The sequence below is a fragment of the Peromyscus maniculatus genome, chromosome 3 (genome assembly GCF_049852395.1).
Source record: "Peromyscus maniculatus bairdii isolate BWxNUB_F1_BW_parent chromosome 3, HU_Pman_BW_mat_3.1, whole genome shotgun sequence".
Lineage (NCBI taxonomy): Eukaryota > Metazoa > Chordata > Mammalia > Rodentia > Cricetidae > Peromyscus > Peromyscus maniculatus.
Window position 1 is genome coordinate 82858891 of NC_134854.1, and position 19762 is coordinate 82878652.

Here is a 19762-nt window from a genome sequence, read left to right on the forward strand (position 1 = left end):
ACCCTTTCATCTCAGGATCTTACTATAAACCTGCTAAAATCAATGAGTACGAGTCAGGACACAGCCAGGATGGTATGCTATTCTGAAACATTTTTCACCAAATAAATTCGCCTGTTATTTTGAATTCAGCCTCACGCACATTTTCGAAGCACAGAGAATACAGGAAAAAACTTTGCTAGAATGTACCATAGGTGGCCTGTAGCCCAATTCTTGATGGAGTCCCTGCTCCCTTTTGAAAGGTGGTGTGCATAGTTTTTGCTGTCCACAATTCTCACAGCCTGCTGATGTACTGAGCTCCCACCAGAATGAGCCATTGGGTCTGGTCACAGCATTCTAGGGCTTCACCAACTGGGACCCAATTGTTCAACACAAGAGACTATGGGTCATTCTGCATCCAAATCAGAACAAAGATTTTACAGCCATATCCACACACCTATCTCTATTTAGGGAAAAACATTTTCTCAGTGAGCACTTTCTATAAGTTGTCTGACCTATATTTTCAGGCTGTATATGGATAAAAATAGAATCCTTTTAAATATTTATGAAATATAACGTATTGTTTGAAGTCTGCATATTGACATAGCTGTCTGAATTTAGGAAGACCAATGATGGAAATTAAATATTCTCATTGTTCTTCTAATTGGTGTCTTCCCTAAATAATGGCTCCAGAGTTTACAGTAAACACATAATTTAAATAATTCCAGCATACAGTAGTTCTCCAGAGAAGAACATCTTCGTTAGGAATTTTGCTTCAACATACAATTTGTTAACAATAAAACTCATGATTTTTATGTCAATAACTAAATATGAAATTAAATAATGCAAGTGATAAAAAATTGCGTACCTTTCTCCCTCTCTGTTACATCTCAAGAAAAAAAAACCCACTTAACTTTTTTCTTTTTAATTTGTAATGTGTCCTGTGTTAGTTTCCCTAAACAGATTCTAAATACATGAGTAGTATACATATTTTCTGTTTGTACACATGCATCTGTAAATCATTTAAGTCTTCTGGATGAGGGCACATGTAATAGTTCATGCCTTTAATCCCAGCACTCTGGAGACATAGGTAGTCAGATCATTATAGTTCAAGCTCAGTCTGGTTCATACAATGAGTTCCAGGGTAGCCAATGCTATACATAGTGTGACCCTGTCTCAAAACACAAAATACCAAAAAATGAAGAAAGACTTCTGAATGATCAATTCAATCCTATTTTTGCTTAGCAAGAAAAGTAAAAACTAAAACTTACAGATTAAATTGATTTCATAGTTGTGTTTATTAAAATAATACCCTTGAGCAGAAAAAAGCATTTATATACTACTTGAAAATGAAAACATTAATAAAACTTAAGAAATTCAAAGAATGAGTAAACACTACTTTTGCTTGTTTAATGAAGTTTATACAGTCAAGCCAGTTCTTTTTGTGTGTGTGTGTGTGTTACATTTACCTATTGAGATATATATATATATATATATATATATATATATATATATATGTATGTACTTTAAAATTTTATTTACTTTTCTACCTTTTGCTGATTTTCCATTCTCTTGTCTTTAAACTACATATTTTTAACATTTTTATTTCCATGCTTTAGTGCCATTCTCTCTCTCTCTCTCTCTCTCACACACACACACACACACACACACACACACACACACACACACACACACACAGAGTTCCTAGATTTGTGAATAATGATGGTTACTTTACTTTGTTAACTGGGCTGGGCTAATGGATTGTGCAGATAGCTGGCAAAACATCATTCTGGTTATATCTGCTAGGATATCTGTGGAAGGGTTTAACTTTTTACATCAGTACAGTATGTAAAGAGTACTACCCTCACTGGTGCATGGTGTTTACTATGTTGAGGTCCAGAGAGAAGACTAGAACACTGCAGGACACCTGTCTTCCCCTCCCCCTCAACACTAGCATTACTGGCTCTCTGACCCACTAGTGCTGTGCTGACTTCCCTACTACCAATAGAGCCTGGCCTTCTTAACCCAAGCAAGAGTGACATCCCCAACCCGCTTGTAAGTGGTCTCCCCAGTGACAGCAGCAATGGTATCCCTACCTGTGGTGGTAACAGCTAGATTGACCTCCTGGTGTAAATGGGCTCCTTGAGGCAGTTGCTCTGCAAGATAATGCTCAGTGACTTTAGCAACTGAAGTAAATGCTTTTCTTTTAGACCTGTAATTTGACTCAATCCAGCAAGCCTGTGAATGTGAGGTACAAAGCTTGGGCCATGAGGAGGTATACTAAAACAAACAAGAGCTGCTTCAGTTTTTCAATTTCTGTGTTGGGGACATGCATACAAATGGATTTGAAAAGTGTGGGATAATGGTGGAAGAGAGTTAAACTTGAATCAGGCCAAATGTATTTTGTAGATACTCTGTATTTGATACACTGTAGCTTGAGGAGTTAGCCAGCACTCTACATCTGGGTTTTGTCTGGCTGAAACAGATCAGAAGATGGTCCTTTGCTGTGTTATGAATCTGGTTTCATAAGTGTTTCCCAAATGTTCTCAGACTGTAATCTCTGTCCCTTGGGAATGTGTTGAGTTGGTTATCAAGCCTTTAAGAGTTAACACCTGATGGAACATAATTACGGTATTGGGGGGACCACACCTATAAATGAATTAATTTTGGTCTCAAACAGTAGGATGGGTTTTGAAGGAGTTAATTCCCTTCAGAAGGGGTTACTATGAGAGTCTGGCATCCAACCTGAATCATTGCTTCCTGTTATGCCATGTGACTTCTGTCTTCCCTACATATTCCCACCATGTGAGTTCCAAACAGGTGACAGTACAACACTTTTGTATACCTAAAACTTTGAAATAAGTTTTTATTTTTATTTATGATACCCAGCCCTAGGTATTTTGTTACAGAATTACAAAATAGACTAGGATACCTACTGTGGATAAACAGGGAATGCCAACTTCCTCTGATTTAATGTAAAGGTCAAAGGCTAAGGGATATTGTAATGTTAGAGTGCGATTGATATTTAGCATATAGTTATTCACAGGTGTTAGAGTCCAGAAGACAAATCTTTCATTAACAATTTAAGAAATAGATTTGTGGTAAGATTCGCAACATCCTTGATAGATTATGATTGTACATCCCAGTGAGAGAGATCATATGGTAGGAACTGCAGCCACTCAGCTGGAAAACCTAAATACAATAGAGTAATGAGATCCTGGGTGGTAGTAGCCAAGAGGCAGCCCACAACTTATAAACAAGATCAAAACAGTTACTGTAATGAACAGCAAAGTTAAAGCAGCAATCAGAACAATTTTGTTCAGGCAGAATTATTAATCAGATATTGATCAGCTGATAAGAAAAGAAATTGAGAAGAAAAGCAGAGATGAAATTGACCAAATTCTTACCTGATTGATATGAGCAGAAAAGTTACAGTGAACAAATAAAATCATAGAAAGAGCCCAAGCCTCTCCATCACTTCCCAGGTCTAAATCAGTTTTCAAATCCAGAATTTTTGCCTGAAAGGGAAGCTAAATCCCCTCAAAGAAATATTTCACTACATTCCCAAAATGTTTTAACTAGTCTTTTCATTTCAGCTTTCTCCAGAAAGGCTCCACTGCCTTCTACCAGAGCAAGTGTGTGTTTGGAGGAGTAGAGTGAGAAGTTCTGTAGGTGACTAGGCTGATTTCAAGTGTCTCACTGTAGCCTTGTGACTAGACTCCAGTCATGGATGTTAGGCATCTATGGACTTACAACCTAAGAACATCTTAGAGTTGGTCCAGTGGGTTAACAAAGGCATCCTTTTGTTTGTTCCTGGATAAGCATGAGTGGCTGCTGAAAGAACTCTCAGTCTGGTTCCCAGCCCCAGAAAGTGGGGGCTGTTGTGGTGGACAAAGCCAGAAGAAGCTGTCAGCCCTATCCAGGACGTTAGTAAATCAAAGCAATGCTGTATATCTCTGTAGGGATTGCAAAGATGATTCTACCACAAACGCTTGAAAGATGTCATGCTGTGGGATGTTCTGTAAGTCCTGTGGGAGCCCATTCTTGGGTTCCTAGTGGCTTTACCCAGCAGGTCCTCATAGAGGATGATTAGGACCACGGGCCTGAGTGCAGGTATCTGAGATGGTCTGCATTTGGTTGTGCTGTGGGATGGTCTGTATGTCAAGTTGCTCTGATTGGTCAATAAATAAAACACTGATTGGCCTGTGGCTAGACAGGAAGTATAGGCGGGACTAACAGAGAGGAGAAATAAAAGAACAGGAAGGCAGAAGGACTCACTGCCAGCCACCACCAGAATAAGCAGCATGAAAAGATGCCAGTAAGCCATGAGCCACGTGGCAAGGTATAGATTTGTGGAAATGGATTAATTTAAGCTATAAAAACAGTTAGCAAGAAGCCTGCCACAGCCATACAGTTTATAAGCAATATAAGTCTCTGTGTTTATTTGGTTGGGTCTGTGCGGCTGTGGGACTGGCAGGTGACAAAGATTTGTCCTGACTGTGGGCAAGGCAGGAAAACTCTAGCTACAATGTCAGGAGTGTCAACTACCATCAACCACCTCCCCCCATTTAATTCTCCTATTTGTCTTGTGTGGATGATGGATGGGTATTGAATAACAACAGAAGATTATAGAAAGCATAAGAAGATAGAGATCCTGTAGAAGCTATTACACCCATGTTGTTTGACTCTTAACCCAGTCCCCTGGTAACTGGGTATGCAGTTATTGTTCGTATAAATCCTCTGTTGCTGTGTGTTAAGGATCAGCAGCAATAGTTTACTTTCAGATGGCAGGTCTGGTGTCTTAATTAGTGTTTCTATTACTGTGATTAAATACTGTGACCCAAAAAAAAATTTGGAAAGGCAAGGATTTATTTCATATTACAGCTTGTAGCCCATCATCCACGGAAGTCAGTGCAGGACCTCAGACAGGGCTGGAACCTGGAGGCAGGAACTGAAGCAAAAACCATGAAGGAATGCCACTTACTGGCTGGCTACCTATGGCTTCTTATACACTTCAGGGCCATGCATCTAGGAATGGTCCACTCACAACAGGCCAGGCCTTTTCTTATCAATCACTAATCAAGAAAATGCACTATGGTCTTGCCTACAAGCAAATCTTATGGAGACATTTTCTCCATTGATAGCCCCTCTTCCCAAATGATTCCAACTTGTGTCAAGTTGACATAAAACTATCCAGGATGGCTGACAATATACCTCAATTATCTACATTAAGTGTATCAGTGCTCTAGCCCTATGTCATAACTTGGTTCACAGGGATCTTGACTACATTGTCCTCCCACTGGTACATAATACTAGTGACATTATGCTGATTGCACCTGGTGAACAAGAAGTAATAATTAATCTCAATGTATTGATAAGGCATTTGCATGCTAGAAGGTGGAATAGATTTTACTAACATTCAGAGACCTCTATTCAGTAAAATTTATACAATACAATGCTGTGGGGCATGTTGAAAATTCTGTCAAAGATAAAGGGTATGTTGTATAAGGTTTCTCATACATTGAAGAAGAGCCACACAGAACACATAGTAGACATATTTGGGTTGTGGGGTAACATATTTCTTGCTTGTATGTATTCCTCCAGTTTATTTCTCAAATGACCTGAAAAGGTTCTAATAGTATTCAGTAGAGCCCAAAGTAAGAGAAGGTCTTGTAATAAACTCAGTCTGCTGTGCAAACTGCTCTAGCGCTGGGATGGGTGACTCAGTAGCTCAGACGGTACCAGAAATGTCTAGGGTTGCTGTTTTTATATTTCTGTAGACATTTTTAGATGAATTACAGTGAAGGCATTAAGTATTTGTGAGCAAGTCCCTGCCATCACTCATAGATAATTGTTTCCTTTCAATGGCCAATTCTTGGCCTGCTCCCGAGTCTTAGAAATAAGCGAATACTTGACATCATACTGCTAAGTTCCATGAAATTTATGTTACCCATCATGAATGGACTCTCATTTAACATTCCAGACTATAAATTTAGGCATACATGGCAACTCTCCATCTTAAAATCCAAGTGGTACATGTATACATAATTGGTCCCAGGCAGGCCCTGAAGGCACAGTTATAGGTTGACATGGTCCAAATGCCTATAGACCCCATTCCATACAGTCACCTCTTTCCTACATCCCCTACGGGATCATGGGAAGTTCCCTATTATAAACTAACAATGGTGTGGGGCATGTGGAAAATTCTGTCAAAGATAAAGGGTATGGAGGAACTTGAGTCTTTTAATAGATGTTTCTACAGGATGTGCAGGTACCATTCAAAGGTGGACATCTGTAACATGTCAGGCTCTCCCTCTACAACCCTGAAGCACAGTGTTGAAATCCATCCATATCCTAGAACTTCACAAAAATATTTTGAAATATATTTTATCTATAAGAAAAAATAGTAAATATGTGTAATTATCACTGACCTGTGGGCCACAGGCGATGCTGGATAGTCTAGGAATGAGAGGAATGTGATTGAAATACTGATGATGAAAAACTTGGAGAAGTTTATGAAGAGATCTCAAAATTTTCTATTTGTATGATTTTTTAAAAAAAATTATGTTTCTACATGGTATGTGTACAGAGGCCAAAGGCATTGAATACCCCTTGAGCTATGAGCTGCCTGAGGGGTTTGCTAGAAATGAGATCTCTTAATGGAAAACAAACATGAAAACTGAAAAAAAAAAGTGAAATGCCTCATGTAGATTTTCACTAGAAGCTAACCTTATTAGAGGACGTTGTAGTATCAAGTGGTTAAGATGATCTGTTCTGTGAATATTAGTCAAGTCTTTCCCTTTGTACCCCTGACACTGCCTGATGGATTCATAAAAAAGGGGGGAGTCCAAACATAGTATGATAAGAATGAGATATGGGTTCAGCAGCATGGCTGACAGGGTTGTGGCCACCATTGTGTGTCCAGTCGGCTAAGACTAAGTCCTCAATATAGTATGGTTCCTCAACTACCTAGTACAATGGATGACTTCATTGTGGAAGAATTGGTGTTTTATCATTTAGTAGAAATTTACTCTGGATTCATATATATATACACCTTCTCCTGCTTAAATTACCATATGTCAACCTACAGAAGACTGCATATACTTGTGGTCATTACTTTTGTATTGCTGGGACAAAATACCTGGCAGAAATTACTTATAAAAATAAGTATTTAATTTGGCTCATGCTTTGATGGGGTTTATTTAGTTCATTGTTACTTGGTTTTGTGCACTTGGGCATCATAACAATAGGAATATGTGTCAGAGGACATCGATCTGTTCACATCACAGCTCACCAGGAAGTAGAGAACAAGACAGGAAATGGCAATAATAATATCCTAAGGACCTGCCACCAGCAATCAGGTCTCACCTTTTATTGTTTGCAGAACTTTCCAATGGAGTAACACCACCTGGGAATTAAGTATTCCAATCATAAGCCTATAGAAATGTTTCACCTTCAAATCATAACAATATCATCATCAGTGTTTCACAGTGTTGCTTCTGATCCAGAAACACATGCCATAGCAAAAGAATTGTGACTAGAAATTATGGTATCAGAATTTCCTGGACTTCCCAAGTCCCCAATCATCCTGAAACTGTTTGCATAGCAGAAGAATAGGGTGATCTTGGGAATATTTCACAGTGCTGAAGCAAAGTTCTCCAAAAATCTGTATGCGTTCTGAGTTATCACTCATTATTCCCTGCTACCTCTTCAATAGTTGGGATTCATGAATGTCAGGTCAGGGCAAAAAGAGGTGGCTCCACTTAACATCTAGATGCAACAGAAGAGGTCTGCTTCCTGTTCTTGTGATTCATGCTCTGCTAGCCAACAAGTCTTAATTCCATAAGGAAGCATGCTTCCACCGTGAGACACAACAATGAGTCCACACAACTGGGAGGTCAACTACTGGCCTACTTTTGACTTCTCTTGCTTCTGAGTCATCAAGCCAAAGAGTGTTACAGTAGTCTGTGTTTTATCTGGACTATCAAAGGAAACTGGAGGCCATCCTTAGGGCACTTGGGGTGTCTCCACAGTCACACATCACTTCATGAATGATGGGGATACTGAGAACTGTCATTAGGCAATCTCATCATGTGTGAACACCATCTAGTATACTTCCATAGGCTTACATCATATAGGTGTGTCACTGAATGCAGGTTGATGTAATCAGTAGATGCAGTGTTTGCGAAACAAGACTGCTGCTAGCATAACACAGCTACTGTTTTTGTAAAAGTGAAAGGATTCCCTCTAAACTAATGACAAAAAGTATTGTGTGTGTGTGTGTGTGTGTGTGTGTGTGTGTGTGTGTGTGTGCCTCTACGTCAGCAGCACAGAGGTTTAGTATCATTATCAAATATCAGGTACTGTATATGGACTGCTGTTATTTGATTAGCAATATGGCATGCATGATTACACCAGAATCCCCCTCCCTACATGAGCCATAGTTGTGATAGAGTTGCCATGGCTCAGAAGTAACCCTATAGATACAAATTTCTAACTCCATTATAATTTCATGGGACTACAGTCTTATGTTCTGCCTGTAGGGGGGATATTATGCTGTACTTCATTTTTTCTCCACACTCAATGTTTAAGATCACCAGAAAACTGCAGCACCCAATTCAAGTAGGGCTGCTAAAAGCCCAAAGTTGTTTTTGGGTAGGTCTATAGGGATGTTTCTGGTAATTTTTGCTCATGTGATAGGCATGATACAAACTATCTAGGGCTCAAATGGAACAGAAAAGCAGAAGAGAGAGAATAACCCTGTATAGGCTTAGACATTTGTCTTTCCTGTCCTTATATCTCATTGTCTCTGGCTCTTAGGTCTTCAGATTTGCACTGAAGTATACCATCAGTTTTTATGGCATTTTAGGGTGCAGCTTGCAGTTTTAAGACCTCTGGCCCACTGTAATCTTATGATTCAATATACATGATAAATCTCTTCATATGTTGTGGTGTCTTATATGCCATTAAGCTAATAGAAAATTTTTAGTTTCCTCTTAATCACATGGGAAAATATGCAATCCTGTATGCTATCCTGAACAGTCCTATGTGCTTTACAAGACTGTATTATCATGCCCTGAAATTCAGATCATTGGAAATACTACATATCCAGTACAGAGTGGGTCAGTGTCTCTTTTTCAATGTTCCTCTGGTGAACTCTGCCTACTACATTGACTGAGTGAAATGAAGGAGTGACGAGTATTTGGAGTCACAAGATACATATTTTAGTGTATACCTTACAATACTGAGATTTATTAAAAATTATTCACACCAAGGAATTTAAAGAGGTGTTCAAAATGATAAAAAAATTTAATCTCCTTTCCTCATATCAACTTTCATAATTAAACATATACTTTGGCATCTTTATAAGTGATTTGGTATTCATTTAACAAATATTAATTGAGGTTCACTGTGAGCAAGACACTCCAGCAGGCATAGAGAAAAACTCTAATGTCCATGCCCTCATTGTATTTTATGTTAGTGGGAAAACAGATAATACATGAGACTAAATATTAAGAATATAGTATGTTTTGGATAATGATCAAACAACCAAGGGAGTAGGGAAGTAGTTGTGTGCTGTAGATAAAGTTCCCAGACACAATGACCAGAGATGGGCTCAATAAAGACATGTAAGCAAAACCTGGAGAAATGTAGGACCACTGCTTAGGCCCAGGGAAAGAATCCACAGAGAGCTCCAGCATTCCTGCCTGATGATGATGATGATGGTGATGATGATGATAATAATAATGATGGTTGGAGGAGGGTGCTGGAGTGCTGAATCTATAGATCATTCTGATTAGTCAGATAGGGTACCATATGGGGATTTGGAGGAGAACTATGGCATGAAATGATTCAAATTTCCTCATGATAAGTTAATCAATTGAGTATTTACAGTAAGGACAATGGAAGAAGCATAAGTCAATTACATCTCTATTGTAAATCTAAGTGAAAGATGATAATGGCTTACACCAGGCGATGGCAATAGAACTTTTGAGAAGTTGTTACCTACTCTATATAATGTAAGGATGAAGACAAGATTGCTGACACATTGCACATACATCATAGGAGAAAAGAAAAAGGCACAGGAAGAATGAAATTGCCATTGACTAAGATGGGGAAGCCCACAGCATATAGAAGAATTTTGAGAGGAATTCTGGAAGTCTTTTCTAAAAAACAAAAGTGAAAAAAATAGATTTATCTTATTTCATGTATACAAGTGTTTTTACTTGAATGCCTGTTGTACACCACATGCATGCCTATGGATATTATATTCTTCAGAACTGGAGTTATGGATAGTTGTAAGCTTCCATGCAGGTACTGGGAACCAAACCTTTGTCCTATGCAACAGCAACAAGGGCTTGCAACCAAAGAGCCATCTCTCTACCCCCTCTAAAACTCATTATTTATATTAACAGTAAGATGCATTTTGTTTTGGTTTTGGTTTTCAAAACAGGGTTTCTATGTGTAGCTTTGCATCTTTCCTGGATCTCGCTCTGTAGACCAGGCTGGCCTCGAACTCACAAAGATCCGCCTTCCACTGCCTCCCAAGTGCTGGGATTAAAGGCATGCGCCACCATTGCCTGGCTTGTAAGATGCATTTTAATGCAAGAGGAGATGTAAATGATCATTCAGACGTACAAGAATTTCAGGCTGGATATGTAAACTTGAACATCATTGGCATTCAGGTGGTACTGAAATTCTGAGCCTACATGAACTCATCAGAGAAGTGTATACTGTTAAGTATATGTATGTGTGTATTTCATCATAGATATAGGGCTAATATAGAATGAGATAAATATTTAATCCATGGATTGGACCTCAGGCAATTGTGGGACTGAAGATGCTTATGGAAGTCCTGTGCCACTCTCCCTACAGTAGGCTTGAAGCCATGGATGATCAGGGGAAATGGCAGTGACAGTGGTGCTGGGAGAGGGGACAATGGATTGTCCATGGAGGTTAGCTGGGACAAAATTGATAGTTTGGACTCCAGCAGATGCTATGCACATACATCTGTCTCTGGTCACCTCCAGCCTCAATGAAATAAGTGACGTATCCAGAAGGCCATGGTATACCTCACAATGGTGTTTACCCCAAACAGGATAGAAGCTATCTTGCAGGATCCAAAGGATCTTGGCCAGTAGGGTGATCTACAGCAAGAATATGAGATGAAACAGCATCTGGTTCCCTGCACTGAACTTCAGGTGGGATGAAGCAGCTTCACTGTGTCTTTCTTCTAAATCTCATGAAAACCCCTGGCTAGTGCTCAGGCAAAACCATTCTAAGAGATACTTAGTAACCACTAGATCAATGTAGTAGAAAACCACTGCAGTGCAGAATTTACCAAAATGAAAGGAGGACCAAGAGTTAAAGGCTGGGACAGCTGGAGTGTGTATTTCTGGAGTGTGATTTCCATGAGTGTTCACGTACCCTTTGCATTGCACTCACGCTGCATTCCAAATTATCTCCATAACCATCTCAATGGCAACATTTAAAAAAAAATCAATCCTTTTAAACTGGTTCTTTGAAACTTTCATACAACACAGGTTTTCTTTCTTTTTCTTTTTCTTTTTTTGTTTTGTTTTGCTTTGTTTTGTTTGTTTCCTTGAGACAGGGTCTCACTATGCAGCCTTGAATGGTCTCAAACTCACTATATGGACCTCAAACTCAGGACTCTCTTCTGCCATTCACAACCCCCCTTCCCTACCCATCTAAGTATGTATCATTTGTGCTTGCTTCAATTCTTCAAGACCGTTTTGTGTTGCCCAGACAGTCTTGGGTGTGGTCTTTACTTGAGAGTGGTTGACTCACCAGGGGCTACACTCTTAGATAAAATGTCTCTTCCTTACCAATCAGTTAACAACAGCTACTCTCTCCACTGCTCAGAGGACAATTTTGTTTCCAGCTCCTGTCTCCTTATAAAGATCTGGTCTGGCTTGTGCTTGCACAGGTTTTGCGCATGCTGTTACAACAGCGGTGAGTTTGTATTTGCAGCTTTGCAGCTGCCTCACTGTCCAGAACATAACATTTCCTCATAGTAATTAACCACCTCCGGCTCTCCCACTCTTTCCACTCCCTCTTCCTCAATGATCTTTGAGGAGGTTGCATTATGTATGTTCCCTTTTTAGGACTGAGCATTCATCAGTCTCTTATTCTCTGCACCTTGGCTAGTTGTGAGAAACATTTTTTTTTTTTCTTTTTTGCTGTCCCTAGTATTGGACTTACTTGGTGCATTTAATAGCAAATTTGTTGGATGGCCAGAGTCCCTTCAAGTTTGACTTTTCTGATGTTCTGAATGAAGACGAAGATGTTTTATGGCTATTAGCCAACATAACAGTGATTAGAAAGCAATACAATTAGTTAGATTTGAAAAAACTCATATTACTTAATTGAGTTGTTTCACTGATAGCTGCAATTCTCATTTTTAAGTCAATCCAGAAAGAAAAGACAACTTATAAAAGATGACCAGGGACAAAACCTATCAATGGTTTAAAGAAAAACAAAGTCTTTTAGACAAAAAAAATAATAATAATACACACATATTACACACAAACTGTGAACATAAGAGTGAATCTACAATGACAAGACCACTCCTCAGTCCTAATACAGTGCTTCTGGAATATAATGATGAGCAAGTCTTTCATGAGCTCACCTTTGGTTTAAAGTCTAGTGCAGTATAAAAGCAGTGGTGAAGGAGATAGGCAGAACTATGTGATAACCTCTAATAGCCCTCGTTTTTGCATATTCACCCCCACTTTAAATGTAGATAGAGCTTGTGCATATAATGATTTTACTCAGGTGATTAGTAATATTATACTTGCAGTCAACCTAAGATAAGAAGATTTTTCTCAACCTGATAACATAATCACAGGACTCCTTGAAAAGCAGAGTTTTCTCTTGTTGGTGGAATAAGAGGAAGTTAAAGATGTATATTGTGGAGATTTGAAGCTTCTCTTGCTAGTGGAAGAGCCACATATTTGGGAAACAAAGGTCTCAATGTCTGGACCACAAGAAGCAGGATTCTGCCAGGGAGAATGAGCTTGGATGTGGCCCTGTACTTCAGAGGCTCGGTACGAGAGGCTGTCTGTACAATACTCGGCTTTCAGGCTGAATAGAGATATGGCCAGGTCTTACTAGATTTCCAACTACAGAACTGTGGTCCTATCCGCTACTATCACTTTAGAGTACTATGTATATTTGTGATAGATGCTTACACAGCAGCAGCACCTGGCACAGCTCATTTCTACTTCATGTGGCTGACTGGAGGGTACAGATGAGGACGCTGAGGCTCTGTCTCATAGACAGCTGGCAAAATTGGCACACGTGGCACCTGTCAGATGGTGCTGAATACTGGGATGTCAGGTCTTCACTTACTTTGTCATAGTAGGTAGTTACATCCTAAGAGCACAGTGACAAAGTGGATAGTAAAGTATGAAGCTAGGAGATCGCACAGGATTTCCACCAGCTTTCTTTGGCTGAGTCTCTACAAAAGTCAAGTTCAAGTGGAGGAGACCTAAACCTTAGCACTTATAGTTTTCACACCACAGTGTAAGAGGTATGTGATATGAGGAATGGGTGACAGCTGTATCTGAAATGAGATTTAGTGGCAAACTCCTTTCCCAATGTAGTTATGATTTTATTTTTATTCTTGTAATCATGTAAATGTCTGTGGATCTGTGTGTGGGTGTGTGCCCATGAGTGCAAGTACACACAGAGGCTGGAAGAAGGCATTGGGTCCTCTGGAACTGGGGTACATATTGGCCGTTTTGAGCTGCCTGACATGGGTGCTGGTCACCCAGTTCTGGTCCTCTGTGAGAGCAGTATGCACTCTTAACAGCTGAACCATCCCTCCAGCCCCAATCTTGTTTTAATAATGTTAGTGTTTGGAGGAAACTTGGAAGCCATGTAATAGAAAAAAAAAAGCACTGTTTAACTCAGTAGGTTAGAAGCAACAATCTGTTTGTATATAAAATGCAAATGTTGTAATAAATTCCATAATAACAAATGCCAAGAATATTGACTAACTTTAAAGTTAACCTGAATTTATAGAAAGTCATATATTAAAAATGGAGATTGAATTTTTTTTTTTTTTTTTTTTGGTTTTTCGAGACAGGGTTTCTCTGCGTAGCTTTGCGCCTTTCCTGGAGCTCACTTGGTAGCCCAGGCTGGCCTCGAACTCACAGAGATCCACCTGGCTCTGCCTCCCGAGTGCTGGGATTAAAGGCGTGCGCCACCACCGCCCGGCCGAATATTTTTTTTTAATATAAACATGCTATTTCAACATTGGTTAATATATCAAAAATTTGGAACACATCCTTTATTGCTGTCCTTGAACACTTATCCAATGTGTGTAGCACAGTTACACATAATGTGTTGTGCACTTGTTTTGCTGGATACAGAAAAACTAATGAACTAGAATATTCTTATTCTCTCAGATATAAAAAGGAGGCAAAATTTTTGTTATAGGGTTAAAGACCTGATTTGGTTTTATGATTTTCAGGTAATTATTATTTTTATTTATATAAAATACTGTTAGGTAAATGTAAAGAAATGACATTTGTCCTCAGCAGATCTACGTTGACTATATAGAATATGAAAATTACTTTTCTTCATCTTCTATACTTGAATGATTAGAAAATAATTGACCCTCATTAGAGAGTGAAACAGACCTAAGGAAAGCACACTTTGTTTGTAAAGGCAAACATATTCATTATTAACACCAAAATTCTGATGAAGTAGATTTGGAAAATTAAAATGGCTTAAATTTGATATAATTCTATAAATCTAGATCTCACAATATATTTTCCATAAATGACAAAAACTGGGAAATGCATTTTCACATTTTAATTACAATTCACATGTCTGTAGCTCCTGCTGTGATGTTTTGTTCAAAAGAAATCTCATTTGTGAGGCTGCCAGTATAGAAGCTGACAGATGGTAAAAACCAGTTTCCAGCTTCCCATAGCACTGGTTTAATGTGGCTTCGACTATTTTACTGGTGTTGTTTGCCTATTATATATTTAAGTAGAACAAATATGTTCTCCTGGCAGCTTTACTTTTGCTATTGCTGTAATTATATCTATACTTATGTTTAGTGTTAGTCTCAAACTTTATCAAGATATTGTTCTTAGGAATGATTTAGCTGGTTCTTTATGACATATTTGTTTAAATGAAATGCATATTATCACATAGGTGCTAGGACAATATAGAGCAGAAAAACTTAAAGTCCACTTCATTGGATATGACTCACAGATAACACTAACAAATTAACTCATTAATTTGGTAAATTTTAAAAATACCGCAATCAGACAAAACAGATTATTCAAACATGGTAATTACATCAGGAGGAGGCAAGGAATCCTGAAGTTGGTTTCTGGAATACCTCATCAGAAGAATTAGAAATCAGAAACAAATATAAGGAAATAACATAAAACAGTTTCTAATGGTGAATCTGCTTATAAGAATTTTTCAGATATCATAATAAACAGTACCTAAAAAAATTCAGAGTCATACAATCAAAGGGTATTAGTGTTTTCAGCTTTCCCACCTGAAGCATTTCAGCTCCCTAACCTGGGACCCTCTCCTGCAAACTCAAGATCAATGTTTCTGCTGGGTTAGAGGCATCCACAGAATCTTCTGCTTTCCAGCCTCTTCCTCTGGTATGCTGAGAATCCTGTGCAAGGATGGCAGGTGGGAGCCCAGGTGGAAGGAAAGGCTTGCTCCCCAGCCTGCCTTACAAGGTGAATCCTGGGTGTTGATGCCTTGGGCAGCAAAGACAGCTCATGCAGTGTTTAGTTTCCCTCTAGCTTTCTTCATGAATAGACCCTGTTGTCCTGCTAATCCCTCTCCCTCCCTCCTCACCTACCTCTCTTCTCTCTCTCTCTCTCTCTCTCTCTCTCTCTCTCTCTCTCTCTCTCTCTCTCTCTCTCTCTCTCTCTCTCTCTCTCTCTCCCCAGTCAGACAATTTACTAGGCAATAGTCACCACTACTATGCTTATGAAAACTTTTTTTTTTCTTGTCTATTGTGCATTATTATCTGGCTTATTATCCCCATTCATGTGTTTCCACATTAAGATTACAGTTGTGATGCTCTCTGGACCCAGAACTGCAGTTGAGTCAATCTCACGTTTTTTTCCCATTCACGTCTTGAACCAATTTCTGTTTCAGCCCTGCTCTGCAGGAATTACTGCTCTTCTCCCAGGTACTCATAGGCAGCTTTCACGGCATAACCGTCACCATAAAGAGCAATACCTAGGAAAGAAAAAAGAGTTGCAAAGTTATTTCCATTTTGTGTGTGAGTGTGTACGTGTGGGTGTGGAGGCCAGAGGTTAACGCCAGGTGTCTTGCTCATTTGCTTTCTGCAATATTTCTTGAGACAGTGTAACCTCAAGAAGCCTGAGGCTCCAAGATTTCCTTAGACAGATTGCCCAGCAAACTCCAAGATCCTTTTGTCTCTACCCCTCCCGCACTGGAATTACTTACAGGTGTGCACTGCTGTCTGTGCCTGGCTTTGGTGTGAATGCTGGGGATCAAATTCAGGTGGCCATGCTAGATAGCAAGCACTTGACTACCGATCCATATCCCCAGTTCATTTTTAAATCCTTTATCCACATTGCTTTGCAAATGTATTAAGGTTAGTTCAGTTTCTAAATTATTTTAGGACTAGTAATGGAGTTAGAAAGAAAAAAAATCTCTATTATCTTCCCTCAGCCTGACTTTTAGGTTGTAGTGGTGCTACTTAGGAATTTCTAATTTGGCTCATCACTATGGTGGGAGTGCAGTGCACATAAGGGGCACACGTGTAATTGGCAACCTAATTTTTCTGCTTTCATCAAATACTGCAATGCCAAATCTTCAATCCACATGCCAGTTAGACACACTTGGGAACCTAACAGCAGCAACCTCACGAGAGAGGAAAATGAACAAACTGGGAAGAATCATTAGCTTTCTGTTTTTCTACCACAACAAAAATCGTAGCACTGAACGTGCTGCAATTGGGAAATTCTACTCAAAAGATGAAGCAATCTTAAAAGAGAATAATTCATTTACTAACCTTCTCAAGCGTTCATTAGCATTTACAAACGAGGTTTCTACATGGACTTTTTTTTAAATGAGAAAAATAAAAAAGAGTTAAAATGAATCAACTCTTCAGAAGTGTCTTTTAGGGCTTTTCATATGTCTTTTAGTCTGGTGCATATGAATTCTAACCTTTATTTCATAAAGCAAATTCATAAAATAAGAAAATGTTAGCTTTAATGCCTTAATGAAAAAGGAAAACTGACAGATTGCCATGGTTCTCACCAATTATGAATGCAATTTGTGAGTGTGAAAACTGTAGTCAGCTGTAGTTACCAAAATGCCCTTGAAATATCTCATAAAATTTTGAAGTATGCATTATGGAGGAATAATCACTATTGATCATAATAAGAGATAAAGAGAACCAAGTTAATAAAACAGTCAGAACTTGCTCAGTATGATCAAGCACTGTCCTTCAAAAGTAGACAGAATTTTTTTTAAAAAAAAGTCTATTTACAGCTAACATCTATTTACAGCTTGTAACTCATCAGCTGAAAATGTTTTGAAATAACTATTCTACAAAATTGCCTTTTATAGTAACCACAGATTTTTCCTACTAAAGACAGTGGGGGGAAACTTTCCTAACTTTCCCATCTATGAGTTCAAGTATTTTCAGGTTTTTAAAGTCCTTGCCTCATCCTAAAAGTGAGCACATTTTAAAGCTCTGACACTGTGAAAAGAAAGGGCCCAGGACACCAGAGAGTGTTAGGTCAGCTCATTAATAATCACCCAAAGTTCTGGGGAAGTGTTTAAGATTTGTGGCTGATGTAGTAGTTTTGGATGGGCAGTAGAGGGAGAGCATCCTGGCTGTGTCCTTTTCAGGTCTTGATGATAAGTCTGAACAATTCTCAATGGACTTAACCGCTTGAGATATGGAAGAGTTGGGCACCGGAGCATGAGGACCTGAACTAGGATTCTCAGAATCCAAAGAAACTGGTTGTGGTAGCACAGCCCACATGTATGATCCTAGGCCTTTCACCACAGAGAATCCTGTGACACTTTCATGAGTGCAAGCATGCACATTGACAAAAATGTTAAATATGTAACTGTCATAAGCCAAACAAGAGGAAAAATGCAGCGTCAACCTTGTTATTACCGCTCATCTGAGTTTCTGGTTTTGTGCTAAATAATAATAATAATGATAATAATAATAATAATAATAATAATAATAATAAATATATAGCAGAGTTATTCTCATAGAACATATAATAATCACAATCGTAAAAATTCACTCAGAAGGTACACTTTGACTCCCCCTCCCCCACCTCCATAGCCACATCACAATAAGTCAGACAGACTAACCAGAACATGCACACAAATATGCACACCTACTTGAAAGAAGTGCAGGTTGACTTTCATTCGCTGGCTCTTTCCCAATAAAGTAGTATACTAGACCATGAAGACCTTGGAGTGAACTCTGCTGTATGACGTTATAAACTTCGAAATGGTCCATATAGTAGAATGGGTTAAATGTTTCTGATAGAGTTAGATGGTTTCCATGCGTTGTGCTGTCGGCCAAAGGCATACATATTACGATTGGAGATGTAGAAGAGGACAGATGGAAAACTGCTCAAGGCCTAATACAACCTTAAAGGAAATGAGGCAGTGCAAGGGGAGACAGGATCGCCAGAAAATAAATTAGGTAAACAACGGCACCACGCATCAGAAATTCTTTTCATCTCTGAAGTGACAAATTTTCTCCAAGGGGGTCATCAGTCAAATGGTGTCAAGCTGGTCACTGGCTCCGGAATGCTTCCCCGGACTACATTTGTAGGAAGAGGAGCCCACTCCCAGCCAGTCCCAAGGCTTCTATTCTTATCTTTGACAGCCACAAACCCTAACTGGGAGGCGTGACCTGTTTAAAGCAAAGGAGGCTGGCTTGCTCATTACCTTGTTAGCTAGAGAGTTGTCAGGACGATCGCGGGGCGGGTGGCACGGGAAAACCGGGACAGAACATTGCAATTACTCCTATTTCCAGGAGGGGAAAGACAATATCCGCGTTTCTGAGAGCCCAGGCGTAGTGCTTCCCCAGCCTTCCAGCGTCCCGCCGCGCGCCCCGATCTGTCCCGGCGACTCGCGGCGCGCGGGGATCCGGCGCACCGCGGGCTCCGCTCCCTCCCCCGATTCGGCCGCGGGTGTGCGCGTGTCGCCGCGCCAGGCTGCGTGCGCGGAAGCCAGCGACGCGGTTGGCCAGCGCCGCCCTCGGGCTGCCCCCGCCCGGCCCGACTCTGTCACCCGCTCGGAGGCCACGGCGCCGCCTCCTGCCGCCGGGGAGCGCGGCCTGCCCGGGAGGCGCTCGCTGCAGCCGCCCCGCGGCCCCGCTGCGCACACCGCCGCCCACCCGCGGCCGCCGCGCGCCCCGCCCGCTCGCTCCCATTCTCGCTCATCATGACTGCCTGCGAAGCTCTTGCGGAGCAGCTGCGGTGGCGCGGGCGGGAGCGGCGGGAGGAGTGCTGAAGACAGCGGCCCGACCGGGAGTGGACGGACGCCGCGTCGGGACCAGCCCGCAGCTCCAGGTAGCAGCGCGGTGCGCTCGGCTCGCACGGGCCTGGGCTGAGCGCCAGGTGACTCGCCCCGGCTCGGGCCGCGGGGCCCTGCGGGGGGGGGGGGGGGGACTCGCCAAGGCGGGCGTGGGTACTGAGCGGCGTGGCTCGCCCCTGCAACCTGGGGGTCTCCGTGGCAGAGTTGGTGCATTCGGGGCCGGGGCGGGGAC

At 40.5% G+C, this 19762-nt stretch overlaps 2 protein-coding genes across 5 annotated transcripts in view; one reads left to right on the forward strand and one right to left on the reverse strand.

Moving 5' to 3' along the window:
- Positions 1 to 1532: 1532 nt before the first annotated feature.
- Positions 1533 to 19426, reverse strand: LOC121827990 (uncharacterized). 2 transcript variants are annotated; one of them, XR_006070369.2, is made up of 3 exons: positions 18940 to 19426; positions 18382 to 18557; positions 1533 to 16224 (listed from the first exon to the last, which is right to left on the reverse strand). XR_006070369.2 is itself a non-coding variant. In XM_076566877.1 (2 exons), the coding sequence occupies exon 1, from the start codon at positions 19424 to 19426 to the stop codon at positions 18959 to 18961; it is 468 nt and encodes a 155-aa protein (XP_076422992.1). In that variant the 3' UTR covers positions 1533 to 16224; positions 18940 to 18958. The 2 variants fall into 2 exon arrangements, 1 of the variants encoding a protein (XP_076422992.1); XM_076566877.1 differs by lacking the exon at positions 18382 to 18557.
- Ccser1 (coiled-coil serine rich protein 1) overlaps positions 19425 to 19762 on the forward strand; it is a 1158948-nt gene continuing 1158610 nt past the window's right edge. For all 3 annotated transcript variants that reach the window (XM_076566874.1, XM_076566875.1, XM_076566876.1), the window contains exon 1: positions 19425 to 19565. The gene's annotated coding sequence lies outside the window, so the exon portion shown is untranslated. The remainder of the gene's footprint in view (positions 19566 to 19762) is intronic.

Coding starts and splice junctions, on each gene's coding strand:
- LOC121827990 (XM_076566877.1), bottom strand. CDS start 19,426: ATGGGAGCGAGCGGGCGGGGCGCGCGGCGGCCGCGGGTGGGCGGCGGT.